The sequence below is a fragment of the Herpailurus yagouaroundi genome, unplaced genomic scaffold (assembly GCF_014898765.1).
Source record: "Herpailurus yagouaroundi ecotype Mexico unplaced genomic scaffold, PumYag 182, whole genome shotgun sequence".
Classification (NCBI taxonomy): domain Eukaryota; kingdom Metazoa; phylum Chordata; class Mammalia; order Carnivora; family Felidae; genus Herpailurus; species Herpailurus yagouaroundi.
This window is the reverse complement of record NW_024412413.1, coordinates 6374036-6393127: the sequence shown is the minus strand read 5'-3', so window position 1 is coordinate 6393127 and position 19092 is coordinate 6374036. Positions and strand designations below refer to the sequence as shown.

Here is a 19092-nt window from a genome sequence, read left to right as displayed (position 1 = left end):
TCAGTGTTGACTTGTACAAGTTCTTTACGTATTTTGGACATTAACCCGTTATCAGACATATCATTTGCAAATACGTTCTCCCATTCGGTAGGTTGCCTTGTCCTTTTCTTGATGGTTTCCTTCACGACGCAAAAGCTTTTTATTTTGGTGTTGTCCCAAGAGTTTGACTTTGCTTCTGTTCCCCTTGCCTGAGGAGGCATAGCTAGAAAAAGGTTTCCGTGGCTGATGTCACAGAAATTACTGCCTATGTTTTCTTTTAGGAATTTAATGGTTTCAGGCCTTGCATTTAGGTCTTTAATCTATTTTGAGTTGTTTCTTTCTGTGTAGGGTGTAAGAAGGTGGTCCAGTTTCACTCTTTTGCATGTCGCTGTCCAGTCTTCCCATCACCGTTTGTTGAAGAGACTTTTTCCTCATTGTAGAGTCGTACCTCTTTTGTTGTAGATTAACTGACCACGTAAGTGTGGGGTTATTTCTGGCCTCTCTATTCTTTCCATCGAACTGTGTGTCTATTTTTGCACCGATACCATACTGTTTTGATTACTACAGCTTTCTGGTATATCTCGAAATCTGAGATTGTGATGCCTCCAGCTCTGGTTTTCTTTGTCAAGATTACGTTGGCTATTCAAGGTCTTTTGTGGTTCCACACAGATTTTGGGACTTTTTTGTTTCAGTTCCTTGAAAAATGGTGTCGAAAACACGTATATTCTTAAGTCTCTGTTTTAAGGCTCCAATTCCTTATTTTTCCTCCACCAGATTTTTATTTTGTGATAACTTCAGACTTGCAAAAATGCTGCAAAGATAGTAGAGTTTCCATATACGCTTCACCCACCTTCCTCTGATGGTAAAGTACCCACGGCACGTCTGCCAAAACTAAGAATTATCACGGAGGGATCAATGATTTAGCTATCGTTATTAGCTAAACTCCAGACTTTATTCAGATTTCACCACTTTCCCACCCCCGTCTCTTCTCTGTTCCAGGATCCGTTCCAGGCTCCCATGCTGCATCGGTCGTGTCTCCTGAGTCTCCTCCGGTTTGTCACAGCTGCTCAGTCTTTCCTGGTTTTCCACGACCTTCGAGCTTCTGAAGGGTAGTGACCGGCTAGTTTGTAGAATATCCCTCAGTTCGGGTGTGTCCGATGTTTTCTCGTGCTTAGCCTCAGTTTGGGGGAAGAATGGCACAGGGCTGCGGTACCCTTCTCACTGCCACACGTCAGCTTCCCTGAACGTGGGCGATGCAGACCCTGATCCCTTGGTTAAGGTGGTGACTGCCAGGCTTTTCTCTGATAAAGTCACTGTTTTCCCCTTCCCATTCCCTAGTTTTGGGAACAAGTCACCAAGTCTGGCCTGCACTCAAGGGGAGAGGGGGTGAAGCTCCATCTGTGGAGGGGCAGACTATCTACAGATATGACTGAATTTTTCTCTAAGAAAAATCATCCCTTCTCTCCACTTATTTATCCAATCATCTCATCATTATTAGTGGGGACTCGTGGATATTTGTTTCATTCTTTGGATTATAATCCAAACTGTCGTTATTTATTTTGTTGCTTGAATGATTCCAGTTTTGACCACTGGGACCTCTTTCCGGTTGGTTCCTGAGTCTTTTAGACATGCCCTCCCCTATCTGCCACCTGCTCCGCCCAGCACCTGCTTACTTTCCGACACTCCAGGGCACTCCAGGCTCCCCAGTGGCCCGGGCCCTAGAATCGGCCATTTCTCTGAAGGTAGCCCCGGGTCCTCCTGGCAATTAGAAACCAAGATGTGGGTGCTGGGTGTGCTTGTGTACCGGAGCGTCCCTGTCTCTGGGCCTCTTGGTGGACAGAGGCGGGTAATACACGTGTCTGTCTCTGTTGACCCATGTGTCTCCACTACCTGTCATCGTGCTCCACTGTGTGTGTGCGTGCGTGAGTGTGCGTACAGAGACACGCTGAAACAAACGTGAGTTCACGTTAATGCTAATTCCACACGAATTCCAACACTAGGCACCAAACTGTTGTCTCCTCCTTCCAGCCTGTCACTTCTATTCCTAACACTTCTCGGCTACTAGTCCTGGACGTTCTAGATCTTGTTCTATATTAAACTATATTCTATATTAAAGAGGCACAGATCATGACAGAACACCTTCTTTTCTTTTGTTTTCTGTTCTCTTCTTTTTTTTTTTTTTTAAATTTTTTTTTTTTTAACATTTATTTATTTTTGGGACAGAGAGAGACAGAGCATGAACGGGGGAGGGGCAGAGAGAGAGGGAGACACAGAATCAGAAACAGGCTCCAGGCTCTGAGCTGTCAGCACAGAGCCCGACGCGGGGCTCGAACTCACGGACCGTGAGATCATGACCTGAGCCGAAGTCGGACGCTTAACCAACCGAGCCACCCAGGCGCCCCTGTTCTCTTCTTTTTTGAGAATTGTTTCTGGTAACTGTTAACTATGTCAATGAACGTGTATGTGCACATCATAATAACAACAACAAAAAAATCAAGGCTTAGCAATTTATACACCTTTCCACCTTTTTACTTGAAGTTGGTTACAGAACGGGTTAAGCAAACAATGCTCCCTCCCCAGTGGGGCTGGGAAGAGGCAGGGCAGTGAACAGACATCTGAGGCTCTGAGCCAGGGGTCCACCTACGTTTCCTCACAGGACAGCTCCGTAAATATTTTAGGCTTTGGAGGCCTCACGTTCCCTGACCTGAGAGATCTGGGGATTGTTCTTGGCTCCTGTCGGACCACGACGACAAAGATCATTATTCTGATAGCATTTACTGACTGTTCACCCTGTGCCAGCTCCTAACTCCTTGCATCTGTACTGACTTCATTCTTAACAACAGCCTTGAGATACGGTATGCTCTATGGGCATGACTAAACAGGGACAAGGAGGTTCAAACCCCTATTAAAATTTGGTTAAAAAAAAAAAAAACCTGTCTTCATTCTTGGTCAGTTCCATAGCTGTGACCTGACTCATGGCACCACCAGTAATAACTGCTCAGCCCCCCTGGATCCTGGGCATGGGCCTGTAACCAAATTCTGGCCACTAGGATATGAATGGAAGTGATGTGCACTGCCTCCAGATTGTTCTAGTAAAAGGAGGGGGCACACGCTTCCCTAGATGCTTGCCCCCTTGCCATTGCTGCGAAAGGTCATGAGCTGGGGCAGACACTTGGGACTGTGAGATAGAAGCCAGTACGTGGAGAAGAGCAAAATAAATCCCTCGGTCAGTCCTGGACAGGCGACTTCCGAACTGCTGATGGAGATTCGTTTCTATCTTGTGTAAAGTGACTTATTTCGGGTTTATCACAGCGGCTTAGCTTGGATCCTAAGTGAAACATTTCAATATATGCCCTTTATAACTGTAAGAGTAAGCATTCTTTAAAATTATATAAAGCAGAGTACATACCTCAGGAGAAGCATGAGAGGCAAAGAAATCTTCCTCTTTTGGTGGAGAGGACAAAGGAGGAACCACACAGCTATCAAGCCACAGCTAGAGCAAAAACATAAAGTGTGTGCTGAGTCCTTCACCTGGCTTTAAAAGTTTTTCTTTAATACTCTCACTCCCTTTCTAGAGACCTGTTTGCTAATGATTGGTACTTTCCGCTATTATACAATCAGTTAACAGGCCTACACGGGGCCCCTGAGCACATTTTGGTTATGTATCAACCCAGTAACTTTTGCTTCCAAGCCTTGAGGATGTCAAGACCAGGTTCACAAGCCGTTTCTGAAAAGGAAAGACGGAGGGCTTAATATCCAAGTGCATATTGTATCTAGAGTATCATCAGTCCTCATTTTTAGTGGATTCCATGTTTGCAAATTCACCTACCTGCCACAATTTATCTGTAACCCCCAAGTCAGGACTTAAGACACTTCTGCGGTCCTTCATAGACATGTGTGGATCAGTAAAGAATGTAGGTCACCCCGAGGTGCACGTTCCCAGCTGAGGCTGAACAAGGTGACGCTCTGTCTCCTTGTTTCGGCTCAAACTGTAAGTAAGTGTCCTTTTTTGTGGTCGATTTAGCGACACATCTTTCACATTGCTGTGCTTTGTTGGTGATTTCATTGGTTACCAAGCCCAGTGCCGAAGTCCTACCTTGTGTTCCCAAGCACAGGAAGGCTGTGATGTGCCTTATAGAGAAAACACAGAATGAGGTAAGCCCCACCCCCCACCCCTGGGCATGAGTTACAGTGCTGTGGACAGTGAGTTCAATGTTAATGAGTCAATAATTATATATTAATGATATATTAAATATTATATATATACCTATAGATATATCTAAATATATAGATATCTATAGATATATCTATAGATATATATATTATATAGATATATATATCAATATACTATTAATTATTATATATTTAATTGCAAATTAATAATATATTCAGCCTGGCTGGCTCGGCCTGCTTAAGCATCCTACTCTTGATTTCGGCTCGGGTCATGATCTCAAGGTTCGTGGGTTTGAGCCCTGCATCGAGCTCTGTGCTGACAGTGCGGAGCTTGCTTGGGATTTTCTCTCTCTCTCTCTCTCTCTCTCTCTGTCTGCCCCTCCTACTCCCTCTCTCTCTCTCAGAATAAATAAACTTAATTTTTTTTAATTTAAAAATTTAATAATATATTCAATAAGGTGTCCTTAAATAGTATCACATGTAAAATAAGGTTATGTACTGATCAGCTGATGGGAATGTTGTGACCAGACACTCACAGGAACCTAGCCCTCTATCTCTCCTAGGAGTGATGTTTCTGCATTTACTCATTCAGTGCATCACTTCCATGAACCTCAAGAATCGACTACACATGGTTTCCTTGCAAGAGAATCCAGCTAGAAGGTTTTACTGTTTGGGATAGGTAACACCACTTTAAAAAAAAATTTTTTTTTTTTTTTTTTACTGCTTTTATTTATTTATGAGAGAGACAGAGTACGAGTGGGGGAGGGGCACAGAGAGAGAGAGAGAGAGAGAGAGAGACACAGAATCTGAAGCAGGCTCCAGGCCCTGAGATGTCAACTCAGAGCCCAATATGGGGCTTGAAGCCATGAACCACGAGATCATGACCAGAGCTGAAGTCGGACACTTAACCAACTGAGCCACCCAGGTGCCCCTAAATTCTCTTTTTCACATTTTTATTCACTTTTGAGAGACAGACAGAGACAGAGTGCAAGCAGGGGAGGGGCAGAGAGAGGAAGGCTCAGAATCCGAAGCAGGCTCCAGGCTCCGAGCCATCAGCACAGAGCCGACGCGAGACCCGAACCCACGAACTGTCAGATCATGACCTGAGCCAAAGTCGGACGCTCAAATGACTGAGCCACCTAGGAGCCCCCAAAACCACTTTTTGTACTGAAACGAATGTTCACCTGCCGGAGGCGCTCCAACCCACCCGTGACTTACATCAGTGCCATGCTTCCGCGTTGCCTGGGAGGCCAGCGACTTGATTCTCTCCCGATAGAGCTGAGCAGCGCGACTGTTGTACTTGGCATTGGTGTCATTGGTGGCACAGCCGTGTTGATGGAAAAAGGAAGACTACAGAGGAAAATGCATGAATTAATAGCAATGCGGCATTAAATGTCACCTGTGACTGAAAACATTACTTCATGTTATGAAGGAGTTTTTGGGAAATACTAGTGAAAACAAAAGTAATTAAACCACATAATTTACAAAAAGAATTCGTACTACCTAATTTAAAGTCAACTCCTCCTTGTAAAAGGGAATGCTTTCCACACATTGAACATTGGTATTTTTGTGTAACCGGGCATGAGGCTCATGGTACAAAATGACAAAGCTGTGACCCTTCATTTCTCCGTCAACCCACTTTGGTCATTCTGAATTATTCTGTTATTTGGGGGGACGCTTTCCACTCTGGACTACTTTTAGCTCATGAGAAATGCATTTCAATTTGAATTCCTCTAACTTGGAATTTCTGACAAATTGGTTAGCAGGGGCCACGCCAACCATCACCTTGTCTAGTGCGGTTTCTTCGTGAACAGAAACCACAGCATAAGCACGAGATAAGATAAATGTTTCAACAGTCAGAGGAAACTGTTTCCAACCACCTCATAAGGGTCGGAATTCATATCTCAATGAAAGCAGGCATTCTAGAAACCTGTGTGAGCAATCCTTGGATTGACCCTTGGATTCATCAGATATACCGGGTTTGTAAATGAAGTTTAACATATTTGAGGCTCTTTATTTAGGTTTGTCAGGGAGGGTAAAGAGACCTGCTCTTTTAAAACTATAAGTTAATTGGACACTTGAGAAGTTATGTTTTACGCAGAAGTTACTAAGAAAGGGGATCTCCTTTGTCTTGTTCGGCACTGTATCTCAGCACCCAGCCCAGAGCCTTGTGCTTACGAGGTATTTAAAAGATTTGGGGATAGACAAGTTACCAGGGCCATCCACTCCCAGGCCCGTCGTCTTGTCTTAGCTACTCAATAGGGCCTCCCAAACTCATACGTGCAAATACCCAACTTCCCTCCCCGCTGATAGCGAGAAGGGAGACAGCAGGTCTGCGATGAACTTACTGCGTGAGCATTTCCTCCAACTTGCATGCATCGCAGCTGAAACCAAGACCAGTTCGAGTCCAGCTCAGTAGATCTAAATGGGGAGAATGTTCTCAAATGTTAACACGTTCTTCCCCCAGAACGGAGCCACCAAAGTTTTGGAAGCAAGAGTTCCCTTGATTTTCAGCATCCTGAAGACTTCTAGGTCTGTGTTAACAGTGACAGGGGATGTGCTGGGTCTGCAGAGCCTGTGATAGTGATGCAAACAGCTCCCGGCCCCTCTCATCCTTCCTGGCAGCCATGTTTCCGGTGGCCCAGCCACACGCTCCCCTCCACGCGTGACCACAGGTGGGCCGCCCCAGGCCAGGAGCACTTCCGCTGCTCCAGACAGCGCCTCATCTGGGGCTCAGGGACAAGACGAGCTTCCTGGGCCGTTGGAACCACTGTGACTCCTCCCTCGCCTCCCATTCTCAGTGGCTTATGATCTAAAAATCGGTAACGTCTCTCTGCTCAAAACAGATGTGCTCCTCTGATTTTTCAGATCAGCTACGCATTTGTCCAGTCCGACCTCTAACAGGAGCCTCGGGGACGCTCACAGTCTCGTCAGCAGGCAGAAGGGACCTGACCAACACCACCGCCATCAGGGAGGGGAGAAAACTCAGGATTTAGTGCTCCTGACGTGAAAGCTGGAAGGGCCTTCTCCCCTACCACACCTCGTGCTCTCCTCTGCAACCTGAGACCAAATCCAGGCAAGGTAAAGGCAATAACTGTATTTCCCAACAATAACAATTCGCCAAGCGATCACTGTAAAGCAAGGTGTGATATTCCAACAATGTCAGAAGCCTTTACATTAAATCCGTAGGTAAGAGCAAAAAGCAAGGCTGTCCCATATGCAACAGCTTGTCCCCCACTAACTGTAAAGGAACGTGGACATTTCTGAATGGGTGTAGGCGGAGTACCTGTACAAAATAGGAAGGTAAAAAGAAAAGATGCCTTTTTTCCTTTTACACTGCCCTCCTGTTTGCCAATTTCTATGCCTATTTGTATTGCTTATTAGCCTTTGTAAACGTTAGAATGTTATTTTGAAGCCAACAGCTACCCTAAAATAACAACACTAATACATATCATTACTTGCACCTGTAACAAATCCACTCCGTGTCAATACATAAAAAGCAAAATTTAATCTACCCTTTATAAGCAGCAGGTTTCCCAAAGACAAAAATAAAATCTTTTAGAATTTGATGACCAGGCAGTGTGACTAAATGATACACCTTGTTCTGAAATCCTTTTTCTGATGGATCTTAGCCACATGTTCACGACTCTGCATCAGACGGAGTCAGGTACCACCCCCATCCCACGCTGTCAGAGGATATGGCAGGTAACAGCACAGCCTCTGGAGACAGACTGAGACAGAACAAAGCTCAACTCTGCCATGGCTAGCTGGATGACCTCGGAGAAGTTACTTAGCTTCTCTGTGCCGGCTTTCCTCATGTGCAAAGCAGTGATAATTACAGTATTATCTATCTCACTCTTGCAGAAATCAAACAAGCTAATATCTGGAAAGTGCCTGGCTCGCGGTAAATCCCATATGGCTAAAATTCTCACCATCGCCATCACCATGATCATGTTAACCCTGTCACGCTGTGTCAGGTCAGAAGCAGCGAGCTCCGGAGGACAGGAATGTCCCACGTTTTTCTGCCACACTCCTACAACAGGCACATAACAGGTACCTGAATTTGGGCTGACTTAATTAGGTCCTAAAACTGAGACTGCAAGTTTTTTTGGATTTGCTAATCAGCCTCAACTTTTGGTCTTAAACGATCTTAAAAACGATCTTTAAAAAACGATCTTAAAAAAACAAAAAAAAACAAAAAATAGGGGCGGTTCCGCCATTTAAGGGTCCAACTTCAGCTCAGGTCGTGATCTCACAGTTCGGTTCATGAGTTTGAGTCCCAACTGGGCTCTGTGCTGACAGCGTAGAGCCTGCTTCAGATCCTCTGTCTCCCTCTTTCTCGGCCCCTCTCCGGCTCGTGCTCGCTCGCGCGCTCTCTCTCTCTCTCTCTCTCTCTCCAAATATTACTCTATATATTCCTTAGAAAAAAAGATTAAAACGAATTGTTCCTGAACTGGGTTGTGGAGCCTGAAACTAGTCAACCTTTAGAGGAAACTTAATTGCTCACGAGTGCCCATTCCTACACGAGGAGGTGACTTCACTGTAGGCGATTTCTTCCCTCCAATGTAGATTGAGAGACACGAAAGGTAATTGACAGTCTGTGACAGCGCTAAGAAAAAAGTAAAGCAGAGGCAGTAAGAAAAGTGGAAGAATCAGTGACACTTTAACAAAGTGGCTCCTGTTAACAGCCAAGTCAATGAGAAAAGACGTTTCCCACAACCTCTGTAATCCTTACATGAGTCCAGCATAACCTCCCCAAAACTGCATGAATGAGCTTCCCTAGTGGCTGCCAGAGTCAGTAAGCAGCACATTTAAATAGATTTTAGAAATCAGAAGGAATCTCACCAAATAAACATGACAAAGCTATCACGTAATCAAAAATTTTAAATGGAATTTCATCCATCCAGCACCGTTAATCTAGACTTTGGCTCACAGACAAGCCCGGGAACAGCTTCAGGAGCCGCCTGTTGCTAACTGGCTTGGCTGCTCGATTGAAGGCCACCACGCAAGGCGTTGCCTTCCTACACGAACGTCACAAACGTTTCTCCTCCGGCATCCGCTGGGCGGGCACACACACGACTCAGACCTGATCGCTGGCGGCCTCTGCTGGGGACTCACCATGTGCCAGGCTTTATGTGGGTTCATCCGCCTTCCTCTCCCAAAGCCTCTACGGTGACTCCCCGGCTTCTCATCCCCACGTCCAAGGGAAGGAAACAGAGACACCGAGAGGGAAGCAGCACACCCAGAAACAGTCGGGGTGGTGCTGGGCTTCAGCCCCCAGCAGCCAGGCACAGTGCCCTCTCTCCTCACGCCTGCCCAGCACCGCCTGGCCAATGTCTGTGGGCACCTTCTGCGCCGGGGGCCCAGGTCAGCCTTCCTGCGTTCGCCCCTCAAGGTCTCAGCAGTTAAGTACAGGCTCTTGGCCTGGCAGTCAAGACCCTCCACAATGTCCCCCAAATCTTCCCCTTGAAATCCTTTGTCTCTTCATTTTCCTCTGCCTAGACAAATGAGCTACTAGGGGCCCCCCGGGTGGCTCAGTCAGTTAAACACGCGACTCTTGGTTTCAGCTCAGGTCATGATCTCCAGGTTCGTGAGTTCAAGCCCTGCATCGGGCTCTGTGCTGACAACAAGGAACCTGCTTGAGATTCTCTCTCTCCCTCTCTCTAGTCCTCCTGCGCTCTCTCTCTCTCACAATAAATAAATTTTTTTAAAAAGGTGGTTACTTGGGGCGCCTGGTGGCTCAGTCGGTTGGGCGTCCGACTTCAGCTCAGGTCATGATCTCGCGGTCTGTGAGTTCGAGCCCCGCGTCAGGCTCTGTGCTGACAGCTCAGAGCCTGGAGCCTGTTTCAGATTCTGTGTCTCCCTCTCTCTCTGACCTTCCCCCGTTCATGCTCTGCCTCTCTCTGTCTCAAAAATGAATAAATGTTAAAAAAAAAAAAAAAAAGTAGTTACTAAACAGTTCACTTTTTCCAGCCTCTATACTTTTTTAAAATATTTATTTATTTATAGGGGCGCCTGGGTGGCGCAGTCGGTTAAGCGTCCGACTTCAGCTCAGGTCGCGATCTCGCGGTCCGTGGGTTTGAGCCCCGCGTCGGGCTCTGGGCTGATGGCTCGGAGCCTGGAGCCTGTTTCCGATTCTGTGTCTCCCTCTCTCTCTGCCCCTCCCCCGTTCATGCTCTGTCTCTCTCTGTCCCAAAAATAAATAAAAAGTTGAAAAAAAAATTAAAAAAATATATATATATTTATTTATTTATTTATTTAGAGGGAGAGAGAGCATGCGCGCATGCGTAAGCCGGGGGCGGGGGGGGGGGGGGGGGGGGCGCGGGCCGGGGGCGGGGAGAGAATCCAAGCAGGGATGCTGGGTTCGATCTCACATCCTTGAGATCATGACCTGAGCCGATATCAAGAGTCAGTAGCTCAACCGGCTGAGCCACCCAGGCCCCTGCCTTGTTTCCATGATCAAAATCTCACCAAAACTTCGAAATTCATCGCAAATGTTACCACCCCGTGGTCCACTTGGACTGACTTTCCAACCGGAAGTAGAGGCAGTGCTGTTTTCACGTCCTATGGGGCACTTTGCAGTCTATCTTTTTGTTTTTTGGTTTTTTTTTAATTTTACTTTTTTAGTGTTTATTTACTTGTGAAGGAGAGAGAAACAGAGTGTGAGCGGCGGACGGGCAGAGAGAGAGAGGGAGACACAGACTCCGTGGGGCTCGAACCCACAACCCGTGAGATTGTGACCTGAGTCGAAGTAGGATGCTTAACCAACTGAGCCACCCAGGCCCCTACAGTCTATCTTCTTATTCATGCTGTACTGAAGCCTGTCCCTACCCTCCTACTGGATTCCATTCACCTTTCATAAGCTCATGAAATACTTAACAGTGAACCTGAGAGGAAACAGAGCTGGAGGGAGAGGAGCACGGGGAGGCGCAGATGCCCCAGGAGCTGAGGCCCGGAGTTCAAGCCGGGAGGTGGTGGGCAGGGGCCAATACAGTTACATCCTCTGCAGTCAGCTCCGAGGCAGCTGGCCATTTCCGTGGATGCCTAACCCGCCTTTCCCTTTTTGGTTGGCAAGAGTTCATAGGTTTTTTCCTTTGTAAAATTGTTGACTTGAAATTCTACTTAAAAAAAAACAAACAAAAAAAACCCTCCATTTAAATAAACATTCCATCCATGCCAAATTGTTCATCTGTTCGTGACTGGGAGGTGGGACTGTTGGGGGGGTGGGGCGGTGCGTGCGTCTGGCAGGGGAAGAGGGTGTAGAGGGGCAAGGGATTCTAGAGGAAGGACTTTTCACTTACTTTATGAACTTTGGGACTGCTTGGATTTTTTTTTTTTTCCCAATGACCTAGTGTTTGTAATTTCTTCCCACCAAGAAAAAATTTTAACGAGCAAACCTCCGCCTCTTAAAAACAAAAACCCTGCTGAGTACTCTCACCTTCCTTGACTTCATCTTGCCCAAATCCTAGACTGCTGCCCTCCAGTTGTATAGGACTTTTGGACAGTTGTTTCTGAATCATTTATAAACACTGCGATTCATAGTTCTATTTATCTGACTTTTAAAAGGCTACTCATTAAACCTACAGCAGCCCAGACAGACCCTGCTGTCTAGCCTCATTATGATCTGGGTCAGTCCTCCCCTCACCAGGGAACGCGTCAGAAGACCGCCTGATTGCCTGGAATGGTTTATACTGGAGGTGTGCTTTGCGGGAGAGGCAAAGGGAGGGCCAGATTACAAGGGCGGGACTTGGCACAGAGGAAGAGGGACAGAACACAGTGAAGACAGAAAGGAAGACCAATGGAGTCCAGACTTCATGAGCTCTGGGCAGAGCAGCTCACCTTATGGTAACCGGTAACAACCAATCCGGGACGTGCGACCCCCGACCCCCGGTGGAGAGGAGGGAAGTACCCCAAAAAGAAACCTGCCCGGGCAAGTAAATCCCTCAACATTTAAAGAAAAGGACAAGAACAGGACAGTGTATTCAAAATATTCTGGGAGCAGCATCTAAGACAAAAAGACAAGAAATGGATAGATACTCTGAAACCAGGAAGAACACAAAAGAACTCCCTTTTCTAAGTAATTGCCTACGGAGTTACGTGGCTATAAATATTTAGCCCATCAGCCTCTACAAACTGATTTCCGGAAAAAAGAACTCACGAAAGTACATCAGGAATGTTTGTTTTTTTTTTTTTTTTAAGTGAATATATTTTTAAAAGAAAATTATATTATTTTTACTATGTAGTTTTTGTGCCATCATAGAAAATGTCTCATTACAAATAATAATCGATTTATCTTATAGGAACCAATGTTCTTCATAGTAATAGTATTATATCGATGTTCCTTAAGTCATAAGGAATGGAGGGGGGGTTGCTGACGAGCAAGCCTCGCTCAGTTCCAAGTGCTGAGCCTGCCTGGGGATCCTTTTATTATTTCAGATTATTTTATTTCACACAAGGGCACTTCAGCCTCCCACCGGACTGTGGGGCTGTGTCCAAGGGGGCCACACGCAAAAGCCCCATCTAGGCTGCAACCAGACTGTCCAGAGTAGAAGATATGTACTCCCCAGAGGGAGCCAATGGCAGCCCACGTCTGCAGATTAAAAAAAAAAAGACTTTCTTTTTACAAGCACATGAAATTGCCACTCAAACTCCCAACACAATCATTCACTCAGGCTTCGTGAGGTCAGCGGCCCTGGGAGCCAGAGCTGTAGGCCTGTGCTATAACGAGCCTTCTCGCCTTTTTCAATCTTTATTTATTTTTGAGAGAGAGAGAGAGACAGAGCATGAATGGGGGGAGGGTCAGAGAGAGAGGGAGACACAGAACCGGAAGCAGGCTCCAGGCTCCGAGCTGTCAGCACAGAGCCCGACGCGGGACTCGAACTCACAACCAGGAGATCATGACCTGAGCCGAAGTCGGACGCTCAACCGACTGAGCCACCCAGGCGCCCTGCTTCTCGCCCTTTGTATCAGCTCTCCTCCAGGCCCGTAGCACCCCAACCCCCTGCTGTCGCTGATCTGCTGGTTATTAGAAGGTGATAAAGGGAAGGGGAGAGGGTCTCAGATCCTCCCTCCTGACTCTGTCTGCAGCACCACAGCCTCAGATCTCTGACACAGAGCTCTACGGAACAGTCAGCGAACGGAAAATAAGTCGTCTTCCAGGTTACCTAACTATAAAGATTTCGATCCCCGCGACTCCTCGTCGGCCTCTCATTCTACCTGACGGCAAAGCAAACGTAAAGCAGAAAAGGGGAAAAGAGCCTCTCCCGCCCATGACGAAAACAGACTCACTCACCTGATAAAGCTCAAGTGGACCCCGAGTGACCTGTGTGACCCTGAGCAGTCGATGCAAAGGAACACCCCGTAGGTTATACTCGCCCAGCTGGGGTTCTTGGCCCCACAGTCAAAACACACCTGGAAGACAATTTCAAAACTCAGTTATTAATTCATCCCTATCAGCTAAATGAGCCATCTCACAGGCTGCGATACATGATCGAGCTTGAAAGCTGCTTAACGTTCACAATTTGAAACGGGTTAGTACAAAATATCTCACCTGGTTTTTTTTTTTTAAAAAAAACCTCAACATTTGGGGCGCCTGGGAGGCTCAGTTGGTGAAGTGTCCAACTCTTGGTTTCGGCTCAGGTCGCGATCTCACAGTTTCGGGAGTTCGAGCCTCGCGTCAGGCTCTGTGGGGAACCTGCTTGGGATTCTCTCTCTCCCCCTCTCTCTGCCACTCCCTGACTCACCCTATCACTGTCTCTCTCACAATAAATAAGTCAACTAAAAATTTTTTTTAAAAAACCCTGAACTTTCAATCTCTTTATTATTACGTTACAGATAATTATGTATTAATTAGGCATCAGCAGGGCTCCCTACCAGTCACGCGAATGAACACTAACCAGGGACGTCCCCCTGGTGGGAACACTCAAGGCCTTGTGGCCTCGTGGCCTTCCAGCCAGTGGCTCTCCACCGGCCCCCAGCCAGCTGAGGCGGAGGGGACGGGAGCCACCCTCACTTGCGCGGGGTGACCTGTGACCAGTAAGAAGGCAGAAGTTTCCAAGATTAGATAATAAAAGATGCCGTGGCTTCCTTTCTGTCTCTTGCCACCTCTCTCCCCTGGAGCACTGGCTCTGGGGGAGGCTAGCTGGCAGGTCTCGGGGACACTCGAGCGGCCCAGGGGAGAGGCTCAAAGTGGTGAGGGACGGACGCCCCGAGTGCAACGAGCCGGTGAGGAGCAGGGGCCGGCGGAGCACCTCAGGACCGAGCTTGAGAGTGGGGAATCCCAGCCTGGAGAGACGGCAGCCCCAGCAGATGGCCTGACGGCACCCTTATGAGAGAGCCAGGGCCCTCCTTCCTCAACACTGACTGAGGTCAAACAGTCTTCATCTGAGAGCATCTGGCAACAGGAGCATACAAACGACTTTAAAATATCCAGAGTTTGTCACGGGATTTAATATTTATAATTAATTAAAGTCAGAACAACAGAAGGGCACGGGGCGCCTGGGTGGTTCAGTCGGTTGAGCGTCCGACTTCGGCTCAGGTCGTGATCTCACAGCTCATAAGTTCGAGCCCCGCGTCCGGCCCTGTGCTGACGGCTCAGAGCCTGGAGCCTGCTTCGGATTCTGTGTCTCCCTCTCTCTCTGCCCCTCCCCTGCTCATGCTGTCTCTCTCTGTCTCAAAAATAAAAATAAAAACATTTTTAAAAAATTAAAAAAAGAACCACAGAATGGCAAAAACTCCACTAATAAGAGAAAAAAATTTTTTTTCTTCCAGAATAAGAGTCCCAGGTTTTAAATACACTTGATAGACAGAGACGCCTATGGGAAGTTTGTCCCAACTACAGTCATCAAGAAAGATCTGGCTTCTGGCCTTCTGAGGGCAACGCGAGAGTGAGAACACGAGCGGATTTTCCAAAGGCCCTCAGCACGACGGGCTCACACGAAGTATGGGGTTAGAGTGACAACTGACGTGGAAGGTGCCGGTCCGCTCCAGTGTTTACTGACTACCTGCTGTATGCCAGACACCATGGTAGGCACTAAGGTATTTGGGAACGGATTCCACAAACACCTGCTGGGTCCCTGTCCCCTGCCAGGCCACCTGCTGGCCTTTCTGGAGCTCACTGCGCAGGGGGAGGGTAGGACACAGAAATTAAGATGCCCCGTGGTAACAGCCAGTCGAGTAAGGAATCCCCTTCCGTGGGACCCCAAACAGTGTGACCAATTCTGCCAATGGCGCTGTCCCTCTGCAAGAGGCCACCCGTAGTCCCCCACTGACTCAACCAATAGTTGTGCACTTACTACCAAATAAGGACCAGAAACACGGGAAGCAGACATCCGAAGGGGGTTCAGGAAGAGTCTGCTCGCGTGGAGCCCGCACATGCACCCACAGTCAGCAGGCAAGACAGTTAGTTACAGGCGGAATCTTAGTAAGCAAGGACAAGAGAGAAAAAGTTTTCTAGACAGCGCCCAAGAGGCAACTGGACTCTCAAGAACAGAATCTTAAGGCACAATAAGCGGCAACAGCCTGCGGAGGAGACGCCCCGCGAGGGAGGTGACAAGGGAGATGGTGCACGGCCCAGAACGGGCAAGACTGAGAATCTTCCCGATGTGGGCTTGTCGCGTGGCTGGGGAGAGCGCAGACTGGCTTCTAACAGGCTGGTCTCAGCACCCTCGTGACCAGCAGCTAAGATGAGAAATTGCCAGAACGTAGCTCCGTGAGGGCAGGCGTCCTATCTTGTGCACCCGAGCTGAGCACGGAGCCTGGCACCAAGTAGGCACCTACTGAATGCAAACACAGGTTGTTGGACAGTGTGTAGGGGCGGTTGAGATCAGGTACTGCGGGGTGTGAGACCAGCAGGCAGTTAGCGATGCAAGTCTGGCTCTCACACATGCTGGAGCGGGAGGCGGCTTTGAGAGCGGGATTGCACTTGGTTGTGATATGCAGTCCCACAGCAAAACTGAGATATAGTTTTCTTTTTCTTTTCCTTTCTTTTTTTTTTTCTTTTTTTTTTTTTAGTTTATTTGTTTATTTCAGGAGAGAGAGAGAAAGAAAGAACGAGTGGGGGAAGGGCAGAGAGGGAGGGAGAGAGAATCTCAAGCAGGTCCCTCGCTGTCAGCACAGAGCCCAACTCGGGGCTCGATCTCACGAACCCCAACTGTGACATCATGAGCTGAGTGGAAATCAAGAGTTGGACGCTCAACCGACTGAGCCACCCAGGGGCCCTGAAATTTCCAACGCTTTTTAAACAAGGGCCCTGCATTTTCATCTTGCACATTTCGTATTCTCCGCAAAGCACTTGGTGTGGGTTTTCACCCCCATTTTAGAGAAAACTAAGGAATTACGAAGTGAAGTATCACAGCTGAGAAGCGGGATCTTGGGGACTCTACACCCCCAGCAGTCTGCCCCAGGGCTCACTCTTCACCCCTCACCACACTGCCCTCTCACAGGCCAGGCTGTCCTTTATCTGTCTTCCACCCGCCAGACTGGAAGCTTCCTGAGGGCAGGAGCCTGTCTCTGGATCCCTCAGTGTGCCCCACCGCTCTGTGGACCGCAGCCGCCCAGCGGACACTTGTTGGCGGAACAACTCAAGCAATCGAGCAGTAAAACTTGAGCAGTAAAACACAGAGAGACCGGGAAGGACTTCTCAAACTAGAAAACAGACCCTTCTGAGTTAAAACCTTGATCCACGGTAAATATTCGTCGCACACGAGCAGGAGACATCGGATAACATAGTCTTAAAGTAAACCACGTGGTTTCTTTTGAAGTACCTCTTCCGTCTGTATATCTTACAGCTCTCTCTATTACAGCCCCTTCTTAAAAATGCTTACGGTTAGGGCGCCTGAGCGGCTCAGTCGGTGAAGCGTCTGACTTCGGCTCAGGTCACGATCTCACGATTCGTGAGTTCGAGCCCTGCGTCGGGCTCTGTGCTGACAGCCCAGAGCCTGGAGCCTGTTTCAAATTCTGTGTCTCCCTCTCTCTTGGACCCTCCCCTGTTCATGCTCTGTCTCTCTCTGTCTCAAAAATAAATAAATGTTAAAAAAAAAAAATTAAAAAAAAAAAAAAAAGAAGAAGGCACCTTCCCTTCAATGAATTCAAAGAGAAGACACACTGTTTCGGAGATAGAGCAGACAAAAAGTGTAACTTCTACACTGCCAGGCGCAGACCCTAACCTTGTCTAGCTCTAGGGCAACCACTCTTTGTAATAACAGATGAATCTAAATTTGAAAATCAAGAAAACGGCCAAGAAATGGGCACTCGAGAATTCCCGGAGCCTTTCTCCTCCTCCGACTTCCCTACATTCATCAGACAATCCCTCCAATAAGCCGTTTCCTTTCTCATCTTCCTAGTCTGTAAAAATACAGGCTCCCTTCCAAGGCTTAGGACAAAGACGTCTTAATTTTGCGAAACTCGGGATCTTTCCATGCTGGAACGCCCCAGCTCACGACCATGATCGTTAACAGCTGTTCACTTTGGAGGTGACAGTGGGGAGCCCGACAAACTGCTGCCACGGGAAGGGAGGGGACAGTCCACGCTGACGCCCCGACAGCCCTTTGCACTCTCCAGGTTCCACGCTGACCTGTGATCCTCAGGGGAGGGTGTCACGTGAGCGCGATGTGTCATCACAACATCTCCGGCCGGTTGCGAAAAGTTGTAAAAGTCAGAGGAGAAAACCACCTCTGAGACCAAAAAAAAAAAAAAAAAAAAAAAAAAGGAAAACCCCAATCTCCAAACTCTCCAAAGATTTTGGAGAGACCCAAAGGGAAGAAAGAGAAGGGGGTGTATGGTGGGCCTTCTTAGCAAGAGAAAAGAGGCCATTGAACACACACCACTTGGCCGCTTTAGCAGACAGGGAAACTGAGGCTGCCATCAAAACCCACGGGCAACCAAGCAGGCTCCAACAGGCACCCCAGGAACTTCAGCGGTCAGCTCCAGTGTGCGGGGCTGGGGGTGGGGGGTGCGGGGTGGGGAGTGGGGTCGCACGAGCTTCCCCACGCGCCCAGCGCTGCCAGCTGGAGTTTCCGAACCGGTGCATGCGTCCCAGCTGGGTCACAGGTGGCCTGCGGTGTCCGCCCCGCTCACAGGAGCCCCTGTGTATGCCCCCCAGCCCTCTCTCGGGGCCCCGAGCTCGCCCGCAGCTCTCTCCAGAACTCACGGGGTCCACTCCGCCACCCTGGCCCCCGTGTGTGCTCCCCCGCTCGGTGTCAGGAACCACAAGGTCTGTGCCCCCCCCCCCGGCCCCCGAGACCCCTAAGTGCCCGCCCCGCCCGGGGCCCCGGTGTGCGCCCCCTCCCCCTCTCCCTTGCTGAGGCTGGGGGCGGCGCGCGGCCCGGACTCAAGCGAGGCCCAGGCGCCGCCGCAAGTGCGACGTGTCACAGGCCGGGCCGGCCCCTCCTCCCGCGGCCGCGGCCACTGCCGCAGCAGGGGCCGCCCGCGGGGTTCGGCGCCGATGGCCAGCAAGCCTCAACACGCCCGGCAGCCGTTACCTTATTGGTGGGCACCGAGCGGAGGCGCTTGAAGATGGTCAGGATGTCTTGCTTGCTGGGGTCCCCCATGGTCACCACAGAAGCGAGGCGCCGCCGGCCCGGCCAACCGGGAAGGACCAAGCAGGAGCGGTTGCCGCCTCCGGGAGACAGACGGTGGCCGAGGGGGGCGGGGCTGAGCGTGACGGCTAGGCCCCGCCCCCAGGCCACGCCCCCTGTCCCGCCCACAACCGGAGCTCACGCGCCGCTCTCTTCTCGCGGCCTCGCTCGGCAGCGCCGCTGGCTCCGCCCGCTCGGGCCCCGCCCCGGCGCTGTCCGCGCGTGCGCAGGAGTCTCGGGCGCCTTCTTCCGGCCGCCGTCTGCTCGGGGCCGTGCGAGGCGAAGCTGGGCGCGGATGGGTTTGGTTCCCGCGCGCTGGCGCTTGGGACCCGCCGCCACTCGGGCTGGTGGATCGCCACGTCCA

General features: G+C 49.1%; 1 protein-coding gene across 2 annotated transcripts in view; it reads right to left on the bottom strand.

The window, feature by feature from the left end:
* The window catches only part of ARFGAP3 (ARF GTPase activating protein 3), a 54215-nt gene extending 35398 nt beyond the window's left edge, over window positions 1-18817 (bottom strand). Inside the window, exons 1-5 of one of the 2 annotated variants that reach the window (XM_040490637.1) lie at window positions 18633-18817; window positions 13445-13563; window positions 6501-6573; window positions 5371-5502; window positions 3389-3472 (exon numbers count right to left, since the gene is read on the bottom strand). In XM_040490637.1, the coding sequence (XP_040346571.1) occupies window positions 3389-3472; window positions 5371-5502; window positions 6501-6573; window positions 13445-13563; window positions 18633-18701 (477 nt within the window). In that variant the 5' untranslated portion in view covers window positions 18702-18817. The remainder of the gene's footprint in view (window positions 1-3388; window positions 3473-5370; window positions 5503-6500; window positions 6574-13444; window positions 13564-18632) is intronic. The other variant, XM_040490638.1, reaches the window with a different exon arrangement.
* Between the last annotated feature and the right edge of the window lie 275 nt (window positions 18818-19092).